Source organism: Salmo salar, chromosome ssa16 (genome assembly GCF_905237065.1).
Source record: "Salmo salar chromosome ssa16, Ssal_v3.1, whole genome shotgun sequence".
In the NCBI taxonomy this organism is placed as follows: Eukaryota; Metazoa; Chordata; class Actinopteri; order Salmoniformes; family Salmonidae; genus Salmo; species Salmo salar.
The window spans coordinates 89,212,759-89,225,770 of NC_059457.1; the positions used below are offsets into that span (position 1 = coordinate 89,212,759).

At 49.2% G+C, this 13,012-nt stretch overlaps 1 protein-coding gene across 1 annotated transcript in view; it reads left to right on the forward strand.

Moving 5' to 3' along the window:
• Window positions 1–6,998: 6,998 nt before the first annotated feature.
• LOC106574799 (protocadherin-17) overlaps window positions 6,999–13,012 on the forward strand; it is a 167,913-nt gene continuing 161,899 nt past the window's right edge. The window contains exons 1-2 of the mRNA XM_045698419.1: window positions 6,999–7,704; window positions 8,551–11,389. Of these exons, the coding sequence (XP_045554375.1) occupies window positions 8,897–11,389 (2,493 nt within the window). The 5' untranslated portion in view covers window positions 6,999–7,704; window positions 8,551–8,896. The remainder of the gene's footprint in view (window positions 7,705–8,550; window positions 11,390–13,012) is intronic.

Sequence of the window (13,012 nt, forward strand, 5' to 3'; positions counted from 1 at the left end):
CCTCCTCTCTACAGTGGGACGTGCCTGGGGGTGAGACAGATTGACCCTGTCCTCCTCTCTACAGTGGGACGTGCCTGGGGGTGAGACAGATTGACCCTGTCCTCCTCTCTACAGTGGGACGTGTCTGGGGGTGAGACAGATTGACCCTGTCCTCCTCTCTACAGTGGGACGTGTCTGGGGGTGAGACAGATTGACCCTGTCCTCCTCTCTACAGTGGGACGTGTCTGGGGGTGAGACAGATTGACCCTGTCCTCCTCTCTACAGTGGGACGTGTCTGGGGGTGAGACAGATTGACCCTGTCCTCCTCTCTACAGTGGGACGTGTCTGGGGGTGAGACAGATTGACCCTGTCCTCCTCTCTACAGTGGGACGTGTCTGGGGGGTGAGACAGATTGACCCTGTCCTCCTCTCTACAGTGGGACGTGTCTGGGGGTGAGACAGATTGACCCTGTCCTCCTCTCTACAGTGGGACGTGTCTGGGGGTGAGACAGATTGACCCTGTCCTCCTCTCTACAGTGGGACGTGTCTGGGGGTGAGACAGATTGACCCTGTCCTCCTCTCTACAGTGGGACGTGTCTGGGGGTGAGACAGATTGACCCTGTCCTCCTCTCTACAGTGGGACGTGCCTGGGGGTGAGACAGATTGACCCTGTCCTCCTCTCTACAGTGGGACGTGCCTGGGGGTGAGACAGATTGACCCTGTCCTCCTCTCTACAGTGGGACGTGCCTGGGGGTGAGACAGATTGACCCTGTCCTCCTCTCTACAGTGGGACGTGCCTGGGGGTGAGACAGATTGACCCTGTCCTCCTCTCTACAGTGGGACGTGTCTGGGGGGTGAGACAGATTGACCCTGTCCTCCTCTCTACAGTGGGACGTGCCTGGGGGTGAGACAGATTGACCCTGTCCTCCTCTCTACAGTGGGACGTGCCTGGGGGTGAGACAGATTGACCCTGTCCTCCTCTCTACAGTGGGACGTGTCTGGGGGTGAGACAGATTGACCCTGTCCTCCTCTCTACAGTGGGACGTGTCTGGGGGTGAGACAGATTGACCCTGTCCTCCTCTCTACAGTGGGACGTGTCTGGGGGTGAGACAGATTGACCCTGTCCTCCTCTCTACAGTGGGACGTGTCTGGGGGTGAGACAGATTGACCCTGTCCTCCTCTCTACAGTGGGACGTGTCTGGGGGTGAGACAGATTGACCCTGTCCTCCTCTCTACAGTGGGACGTGTCTGGGGGTGAGACAGATTGACCCTGTCCTCCTCTCTACAGTGGGACGTGTCTGGGGGTGAGACAGATTGACCCTGTCCTCCTCTCTACAGTGGGACGTGTCTGGGGGGTGAGACAGATTGACCCTGTCCTCCTCTCTACAGTGGGACGTGTCTGGGGGTGAGACAGATTGACCCTGTCCTCCTCTCTACAGTGGGACGTGTCTGGGGGTGAGACAGATTGACCCTGTCCTCCTCTCTACAGTGGGACGTGTCTGGGGGTGAGACAGATTGACCCTGTCCTCCTCTCTACAGTGGGACGTGTCTGGGGGGTGAGACAGATTGACCCTGTCCTCCTCTCTACAGTGGGACGTGTCTGGGGGTGAGACAGATTGACCCTGTCCTCCTCTCTACAGTGGGACGTGTCTGGGGGTGAGACAGATTGACCCTGTCCTCCTCTCTACAGTGGGACGTGTCTGGGGGTGAGACAGATTGACCCTGTCCTCCTCTCTACAGTGGGACGTGTCTGGGGGTGAGACAGATTGACCCTGTCCTCCTCTCTACAGTGGGACGTGTCTGGGGGTGAGACAGATTGACCCTGTCCTCCTCTCTACAGTGGGACGTGTCTGGGGGTGAGACAGATTGACCCTGTCCTCCTCTCTACAGTGGGACGTGTCTGGGGGGTGAGACAGATTGACCCTGTCCTCCTCTCTACAGTGGGACGTGTCTGGGGGTGAGACAGATTGACCCTGTCCTCCTCTCTACAGTGGGACGTGTCTGGGGGTGAGACAGATTGACCCTGTCCTCCTCTCTACAGTGGGACGTGTCTGGGGGTGAGACAGATTGACCCTGTCCTCCTCTCTACAGTGGGACGTGTCTGGGGGTGAGACAGATTGACCCTGTCCTCCTCTCTACAGTGGGACGTGTCTGGGGGTGAGACAGATTGACCCTGTCCTCCTCTCTACAGTGGGACGTGTCTGGGGGGTGAGACAGATTGACCCTGTCCTCCTCTCTACAGTGGGACGTGTCTGGGGGTGAGACAGATTGACCCTGTCCTCCTCTCTACAGTGGGACGTGTCTGGGGGTGAGACAGATTGACCCTGTCCTCCTCTCTACAGTGGGACGTGTCTGGGGGGTGAGACAGATTGACCCTGTCCTCCTCTCTACAGTGGGACGTGTCTGGGGGTGAGACAGATTGACCCTGTCCTCCTCTCTACAGTGGGACGTGTCTGGGGGGTGAGACAGATTGACCCTGTCCTCCTCTCTACAGTGGGACGTGTCTGGGGGTGAGACAGATTGACCCTGTCCTCCTCTCTACAGTGGGACGTGTCTGGGGGGTGAGACAGATTGACCCTGTCCTCCTCTCTACAGTGGGACGTGTCTGGGGGTGAGACAGATTGACCCTGTCCTCCTCTCTACAGTGGGACGTGTCTGGGGGGTGAGACAGATTGACCCTGTCCTCCTCTCTACAGTGGGACGTGTCTGGGGGGTGAGACAGATTGACCCTGTCCTCCTCTCTACAGTGGGACGTGTCTGGGGGTGAGACAGATTGACCCTGTCCTCCTCTCTACAGTGGGACGTGTCTGGGGGTGAGACAGATTGACCCTGTCCTCCTCTCTACAGTGGGACGTGTCTGGGGGTGAGACAGATTGACCCTGTCCTCCTCTCTACAGTGGGACGTGTCTGGGGGTGAGACAGATTGACCCTGTCCTCCTCTCTACAGTGGGACGTGTCTGGGGGGTGAGACAGATTGACCCTGTCCTCCTCTCTACAGTGGGACGTGTCTGGGGGTGAGACAGATTGACCCTGTCCTCCTCTCTACAGTGGGACGTGTCTGGGAGGTGAGACAGATTGACCCTGTCCTCCTCTCTACAGTGGGACGTGTCTGGGGGGTGAGACAGATTGACCCTGTCCTCCTCTCTACAGTGGGACGTGCCTGGGGGGTGAGACAGATTGACCCTGTCCTCCTCTCTACAGTGGGACGTGTCTGGGGGGTGAGACAGATTGACCCTGTCCTCCTCTCTACAGTGGGACGTGCCTGGGGGGTGAGACAGATTGACCCTGTCCTCCTCTCTACAGTGGGACGTGTCTGGGGGGTGAGACAGATTGACCCTGTCCTCCTCTCTACAGTGGGACGTGCCTGGGGGTGAGACAGATTGACCCTGTCCTCCTCTCTACAGTGGGACGTGCCTGGGGGGTGAGACAGATTGACCCTGTCCTCCTCTCTACAGTGGGACGTGTCTGGGGGGTGAGACAGATTGACCCTGTCCTCCTCTCTACAGTGGGACGTGTCTGGGGGGTGACCCTTTACCCCGTTCAAAGGCACTTAAATCTTTTGTCTTGCCCATTGACCCTCTGAATGGCACACATACACAATCCATGTCTCAACTGTCTCAAGGCTTAAAAATCCTTCTTTAACCTGTCTCCTCCCCTTCATCTACACTGATTGAAGTGGATTTAACAAGTGACCAATAAGGGATCCTAACTTTCACCTGGATTCACCTGGTCAGTCTATGTCATGGAAAGAGCAGGTGTTCTTAATGTTTTGTCCACTCCGTTTATAGTGCACTACTTTGGACCAGAACTCTAATGGCCCTAGTCAATAGTAATAGGAATAGGGGGCCATTTGGGACACGCTCACAGAGAACATGGAAATGCTCGTGAAAAGGGCACAGAGATCTGGAGAAATAACCTCCTTGGAGAATTCTCCTGCACAGAAAAAAGCATTTTCTGCCCACGTTAAATCCCACCTATTGAGAGAAAGAGAGCGAGAAATAGAGACAGAGAGAGAGATATAAAAAGGGGAGAAAAAGAAAATGGTAGAGAGGGAGAGTGAGAATGAGAAGAAGAGAGCGATATGCAGAAAGAGAGATTTTCCATGTTTTGTAAATGTGCAACCGGCTAGCGTTCCTTAACAACCATTCACTCTCATTACCTGAAGAAAGACTGTCGCCATTAAATTGAAATGTAATTTGCGAAATTGTGTTTTAATGTAGCTATTCAGTCCGGCCCCTTCCAATGCCGGTTTGTGCTGGAACCTCTCCTCGCGGCCATTTAATTGAGCTAATGGAGGAAGCTACTAATGGTCTGCTTTATCTCACACGGCTTTGGTGACATTTCATCAGGGCTGGTGGTTGGTTTTCCTCCAGACTGCTGCCGCTGTGTTCAGCCCATAGTCACACATAGTCTACACACACACATAGCCTACACACACACATAGCCTACACACACACTAAACACACACACATAGTCTACACACACACTAAACACACACACATAGCCTCCACACACACTAAACACACACACATAGTCTACACACACACTAAACACACACACATAGCCTCCACACACACTAAACACACACACATAGCCTCCACACACACATAGCCTCCACACACACTAAACACACACACATAGTCTACACACACACTAAACACACACACATAGCCTACACACACACTAAACACACACACATAGCCTACACACACACTAAACACACACACATAGCCTCCACACACACTAAACACACACACATAGCCTCCACACACACTAAACACACACACATAGTCTACACACACACACACACACATAGCCTACACACACACTAAACACACACACATAGTCTACACACACACATAGCCTACACACACACTAAACACACACACATAGCCTCCACACACACTAAACACACACACATAGCCTCCACACACACTAAACACACACACATAGCCTCCACACACACTAAACACACACACATAGCCTCCACACACACTAAACACACACACATAGCCTCCACACACACTAAACACACACACATAGTCTCCACACACACTAAACACACACACATAGTCTACACACACACTAAACACACACATATAGCCTACACACACACTAAACACACACACATAGCCTACACACACACTAAACACACACACATAGCCTCCACACACACTAAACACACACACATAGCCTCCACACACACTAAACACACACACATAGTCTACACACACACTAAACACACACACATAGCCTACACACACACTAAACACACACACATAGCCTCCACACACACTAAACACACACACATAGCCTCCACACACACTAAACACACACACATAGTCTACACACACACTAAACACACACACATAGCCTACACACACACTAAACACACACACATAGCCTACACACACACTAAACACACACACATAGCCTACACACACACTAAACACACACACATAGCCTACACACACATAGTCTACACACACACTAAACACACACACATAGCCTCCACACACACTAAACACACACACATAGCCTCCGCACACACTAAACACACACACATAGCCTACACACACACTAAACACACACACATAGCCTACACACACACTAAACACACACACATAGCTTACACACACACTAAACACACACACAGCCTACACACACACTAAACACACACACATAGCCTACACACACACTAAACACACACACATAGCCTACACACACACTAAACACACACACATAGCCTACACACACACTAAACACACACGCATAGCCTACACACACACTAAACACACACACATAGCCTACACACACACATAGCCTACACACAGTGTCGCAGCGACACACACTAAACACACACACTGAACACACACACAAACACACTAAACACACACACACTAAACACAAACACACACAAACTAAACACACACACACACACTAAACACACGCTAAACACACACTCTAAACACACACCCACACTCAAAGCATATTGGATGTGGTCGAGAAACATCCACAACAAAACCAAAACACAAACACACACACTAAACACACACACTAAACACACACTAAACACACACACACACACACTAAACACACACACACTCAAAGCATATTGGACGTGGTTGAGAAACAGCCCCAAACAAAACCAAACCAATATGTAATTTGTAGACTTCATCACAGCAGACTGTGAACGATGCTGTCTGGGTAGAAGGAGGCATAATTCAACAGTAATAACACTAGGTATTCATGAGGCAAGGTGAAGTATGTTTCTGATCCGTTAGAAACAGTCTGGGCCGACTGCCTCACCCTATACAGACCCCCACATGCTTTCCACTGGTAACGGGGCGCTGGGTTCATTCCAGGGTCTATCTGCAGTTGGGTTTTTGCTGGGGCACCAAACAGGCATAAAGGCTTCATTTTTAACTGCTTGTTCTGAATAACATAAATATATGCATGTGAGAGAACACACGCACACAGCATAAACGCGACCATAATCAATCAGTCACGTTTCAGCTCCATTTCCTTCATATCAAATCACTATATCAAAACCATCTGTCCTTGTACTGAAAGAGATTATCCAACAATTACATTATGTTCTCATAGGACACACACACACACAACCCAAAAGTTGAACTTGTTCTGGGAAAAAGGGTAGGCTATGTTAATACATAAATAGGCTATAAAATATGAACTAACACCACGTGGCGAACAAAATGAACGATCTGTCTAGCTGAAATAGGCAACCAAATATAGTCCTAAACAGCTGCTAGGTGGATTGGTTCATATCAAAACCGGGTCTGTTTTTGAATTTTGAAAATGGAAAGCAGAGGAACGAAGGACTATCCATTCTGTTCGTGTCGGTTGCGCCTTGGGACCACCTACCAATCTGTATTCTGTCAACCGGTTTTTAAATCCCTCCCTTGTTACGGACACGGTCAAATCCTATAGGCCGAGAGTCGTACCCACCTCTTCAAATCTATTGGTTAGCGCTGCATCAGTAAGAATGTTTAACGCACCATGAGTTGAGCAGAGTTTAGTCCGAGAGAAGCGGTGCGACGGGGATGAACAGACCCGCATGGGCAACATAATAATCCATCCGTCCGTTTTTTTATTAACATTTTTTAAACTGACAAGGACAATTTACAGGCTCCCTACGTTTACACACAATATCAACTGTGGAACGTTTTGAATAGGACAGTTGTTATTGACACATTGACCATAACCCACCGCTGTCTATCTTTTAAACCGGAGAGTGAGAACCGACAAGGACATGCCGCTATATGGGAACGTGTAACCGGGGGCATCAGTGCAGCTCACGGGACCGGTGATCACGTCTCTAATAACCGCCGTGGATCTATATTTCCCATTTGGAATCTTGTCAGAAACATTCTCCTGGAAGAAACCGGTGACTCACCGCGAGGGGAAGGCAAGCCTCTGCATTCTAATCAGCCGCGCCGGGAGAACGGAGAGGAGAACGGAGAGGAGAACGGAACGAGCTCATTGACATTACAGTCATACTTTTTCAGGAGCACTTCTACTTCTATAGCGGAGCCCGCACCGCTCGTAGCGCTGCTGGTCTGCGGCGGTCGGACCTGGTTGGCGCCTTCATTCTCTCCACCCGGGGAAGGAATAACAGGGCAACAGACCAGGCGAGGGGATTGGCTTTTAACATAAACCACAACCAGGGATTATTTGGATGTTGTATTTAACCTGATACCTTTCGGTAAGTGGATGTTTTTAACCCTTCTCTGGTCCACTGTCGTAGCGCAGGTGTTTACTATAGGATTGGTATTCTCACCAGGCAAGCTATAAGGCGTTTCAACCGGATAAACGGATAACGGGAGTTTTACCAAACCTCTCCAGTCTCTCGGTGTGGATGCAACAGCTTCTGAGAAGCCACGAGCCTCGCCAGCCCAGGGATGAGCTGGAACGGAATAAATAGGAGGCTTGATTCTAGTCTTGTTTTGTGTCTTGGTATTTATGATTTCCCTTTGGATCATTTTAAATAGGCGGATTATGCTAATTTGGTAATGCGTGTAAGAGGCTGATTTGAACGCATTCCTATTCATAAGGGTTACTCAAATCAGGTGGCGATATAGCTATTGATTTAGATATGGCTATACATTTATCTATTTCTTTAGTTATAAACTGCCGAATGTGTCACAGGGAAAAATGACATATTTATTCATACTTATGACCGTTGTCATGTACATCCTAATAACCAATTTGAATAAGCTATTGAAGCGCGTGTGACAGATGTCCTATAACGCACAGTTTATAGAGCACATATCCATACGATCAAAAGGACAACAACACAAAGCCCTGTGTATCATTAGCACTGCGCCTCCCAGACGCGTCTCAAGGTTACCTAATTGACAGGCTATCCCCATCCATTGTGGGAATGATTTACGCATTAGTTGTGCGTTTCATGTTGACTCAGTCACTGCATATTCACCCACAGCTAAGGATATTATTATCGTCAATTCAAAACGATTCTTTATGTCTAGTATATTGATATATAAATACACTTTATTAGCATATAATATGATTTACCCCCTTTGTGTTTCAGGCAAGAGAGCGACAGGAGAGCACGGGAACGCAGAACGGCTATTCTATTCGGTTGGAGACAGACCGTTTGCGATTATTCCTGAGATGAGCCTGGGCGTTCAACTGAATTTAAATTAGGTGTCCACGAGCACCACCGTTTTCTGTAAGGGAAAGGAGAGCGAGAGAGAGAGAGGGAGAAAAGGGAATTTAAATCGGTGCTCCAGAATGACTTCTAGATTCCACGATGAACGGAACTGTGTGTTTGATCCTGAATGGTAGAAATCACCCATTTTGTGTTGAAGAAATCAACAGGTCGGAGTCGGAGGCGTAAAAAAATCCCTTTAAATTAAAAAGCTTCTCACCGAAGGATGTATCTTTCTGTTTTATTTCTCCTTCTCCTGTGGGCTCAAGCCCTGGCTTTGAAAAACTTGAATTATTCCGTTAACGAAGAACAAGGACCGGGGACGGTTATAGGCAACATCGCCAAAGATGCTAAACTCGGTCTCGGGCAAGGGGGACAAGGGAAAAAATCCAACTTCAGGGTTTTGGAGAATTCAGCACCACATCTCATCGACGTGGACCCTGAGAGCGGGCTCCTCTATACCAAGCAACGCATCGACAGGGAAACACTGTGTCGGCGGAACCCAAAATGCCAGCTCTCCATGGAGGTATTTGCTAACGACAAAGAGATCTGCATGATTAAAGTAGATATAGTCGACATTAACGACAACTCGCCCACGTTCCCTTCCGATCAGATTGATATTGACATTTCTGAGAACGCGGCCCCGGGCACCCGCTTCCCGCTTACTAGCGCTCATGACCCGGACGCTGGGGAGAACGGGCTAAAAACCTATCAAATCACACGAGACGACTACAATCTGTTTTCTCTGGATGTAAAATCCCGCGGGGACGGAACTAAATTTCCCGAGTTAGTTATCCAACGGCCGTTAGACCGGGAGGAACGTAACCATCACACCCTCATTCTAACAGCTACGGACGGCGGGGAGTATCCCAGATCAGGAACCATGCAGATTAATGTGAAAGTTATTGACTCTAACGATAACAGCCCTGTGTTTGAACAGCCCTCTTATGTTGTAGAAATCCCAGAAAACTCCCCACCTGGGAAAGTATTGATCGATTTAAACGCCACAGACCCGGATGAGGGTTCCAATGGTCAGGTGGTGTATTCGTTCAGCGGTTATGCCCCGGATAGAATCAGAGAACTCTTCTCTATAGATTCTAGAACTGGAGTCATAAAAATCCAAGGAGAAATTGACTATGAGGAGAACCCTATTATAGAAATAGATGTTCAGGCTAAGGATTTAGGCCCTAACCCCATCCCAGGCCACTGTAAAGTAACTGTGAATGTGATTGACAGGAATGACAACTGGCCCTCCATAGGGTTTGTGTCTGTGAGGCAGGGGGCCATTAGTGAGGCAGCCCCACCAGGCACGGTCATCGCACTGGTCAGAGTCACGGATAAAGACTCTGGGAGGAACGGGAAGCTCCAGTGTCGAGTCCTGGGGAACGTTCCGTTTAAACTAGAGGAGAACTACGACAACTTCTACACCGTGGTGACGGACAGGCCTCTGGACAGAGAACAGCAGGACGAGTACAACGTCACCATCGTCGCCAAGGACAACGGCACGCCGCCCCTTAACTCCACCAAGTCGTTCACGGTGAAGATTCTAGACGAGAACGATAATGTTCCGCGCTTCACCAAAGCCGTGTATCTGCTCCAGGTGCCGGAGAACAACATCCCCGGGGAGTATCTGGGTTCCGTCCTCGCTCTAGACCCGGACCTGGGCCAGAACGGAACCGTGTTCTACTCCATCCTCAACTCCAACGTGAGCGGAGGAGACGTCAACACCTTCGTGAACGTGAACGCGGCCAACGGGGCAATCTACGCCGTGAGGTCATTCAACTACGAACAAATCAAATTCTTTGATTTTAAGGTGTTAGCGAAGGATGCTGGGTCTCCCCACCTGGAGAGCAACACCACGGTCAGGGTCAGCGTCTTAGACGTTAACGACAATATCCCCGTCATCGTTCTCCCGCTGCTCCTGAACGACACGGCGGAGATCCACGTGCCACGGAACGTCGGCGTAGGTTACATCGTCACCACGGTGAGGGCGGTCGACAACGATTACGGCGAGAGCGGGCGGTTGACCTACGAGATCTCTGACGGTAACGAGGAGCGTCTGTTCGAGATGGACCCGGTGACGGGCGAGGTGCGGACCACTCACCCCTTCTGGGAGGACGTCAGCCCCATGGTGGAGCTGATTATCAGGGTGATGGACCACGGGAAGCCCACCCTTACCACCGCCGCACGCCTCATTGTCAAGGCCTACAGCGGGCCGCTGCCGGGCGGGGAGCCCCACATCAACGAAGAGCATCACAACTGGGACACCTCGCTGCCTCTCATCGTCACCTTATCCATCATCTCTATGATGCTGCTGGCTGCCATGGTAACCATCGCCGTGAAGTGCAAACGGGAGAACAAGGAGATCAGGACTTACAACTGCCGCATCGCGGAGTACTCTCACCCACAGCTGGGCAAAGGCAAGAAGAAGAAGATCAACAAGAATGACATCATGCTAGTTCAGAGCGAGGTGGAGGAACGGGACGCCATGAACGTCATGAACGTGGTGAGCTCACCATCGCTCGCCACCTCCCCCATGTATTTCGATTACCAGACGCGGCTGCCGCTGAGCTCGCCCAGGTCGGAGGTCATGTACCTCAAGCCCACGGCCAACAACCTGTCGGTGCCCCAGGGACACGGCGTCGGCTGTCACACGTCCTTCACTGGCCCGGTGACTAACACCACAGATACCCCCAGTAACAGGATGTCCATTATACAGGTAGGAACAAGATACCATTAAACTAGCTTTTTATTGATTTATCTACACCTTATTTGTTTAGGTTACCAGGGAAGTCACATTAAGATTCAAATTCCTTCTTGTGGAATGGAAATTTGTGTTTGGCTTTACATGTGTCTGACACAGCAAACAGACAGAAAGCAGGACAGCGTTCGGTCTAAACGACAGCATTGTGATTATCCACCATGACCACCATAGTCCTTCCTCCTACCCTCATCCATCTCCTCTGCATCAGATCTTTTCCCTCTCTACTTAATGGACTGATGTGCTGGAGTGTAGGTATAGTGTAACACGAGTGAGAGAGAGATGGAGATATGGAAAGAGAGAGAGAGAGAGGGTAAGAGAGAGATAGAGTTGGAGATATGGAAAGAGAGAGGGAGAGAAAGAGAAAAAGAGAGAGAGAAAGAGTGTGAGAGAGAGTGTGAGCGAGAGAGTTGGATATATAGAATGAGAGAGAGAGAGAGAGAGAGAGAGTTGGAGATATAGAATGAGAGAGAGAGAGAGTTGGAGAGTTATAGATATGGAAAGAGGGAGAGGGACAGAGTGAGTGAGAGAGAGAGAGAGTGGAGCCGGTGACATCATGACAAATCGATTCCGTTTATTATTTAGGAAGATGTATTATGTCTTGAAATCCACGCCAGACCTCTTCAATCAGACTTCACCCCACGGCCGTTTTATTGCAGAATTACAGTTTAATACATCTCTTTGTGATGGTGTAGAAATCCATTCAGTTACTTAACTGACTATATATTACATTTTATTGTTTTGACAATATCGCAATGTTATTTCCTGCACTAGTTGGCTGTACCTGCACCAAAACTCCAGTATTTTTCCTTCATAGCTTGTTCTTCATCTTCTTTTTAAACTAGGAAGCCAATTTGTTTTCAGCGTTGTTTTCTCCTCCTCTCACTTGTCCCTCTGCAGCAGACATAATGGTGAGCAATATGTTTGAAACATCAAATCGCAAATAAAAAAATCAGAGTTTCAAATTTTAATACATGTAGAATAGTGAAAGTCGCAATACGTACGGCATCGACAGATAGGTATGGTGTTGATATTGTATGGTGAGGTCCCTGGTAATTCCCAGCCCTAACATCTCTGAGGTATGGTGTTGATATTGTATGGTGAGGTCCCTGGTAATTCCCAGCCCTAACATCTCTGAGGTATGGTGTTGATATTGTATGGTGAGGTCCCTGGTAATTCCCAGCCCTAACATCTCTGAGGGAGGAAAGACAAACTGTTACTACGTGATGGACTTCTGATTGAGGGGAATGTTTTAAACATGACAACATACCAGATGTTCTCAACAACATACTGGTTATGAACATATTGACTGAGGCCTACTCTATAGATATTACATCTATTGTTTTATATCACGAATCATGCTCCAATACCTATGGTTAAAATGCCTTGGTGCAATAATAATGTTCTCTAAAACATCCTGTTTTTACCAGTAATTTACATTTTAGTCATTTAGCAGACGCTCTTATCCAGAGCGACTTACAGTAGTGAATGAATACATCTCATTTCATACATTTTTTGTTTTCTGTGCTGGCCCCCCGTGGGAATTGAACCCACAACCCTGGCGTTGCAAACACCATGCTC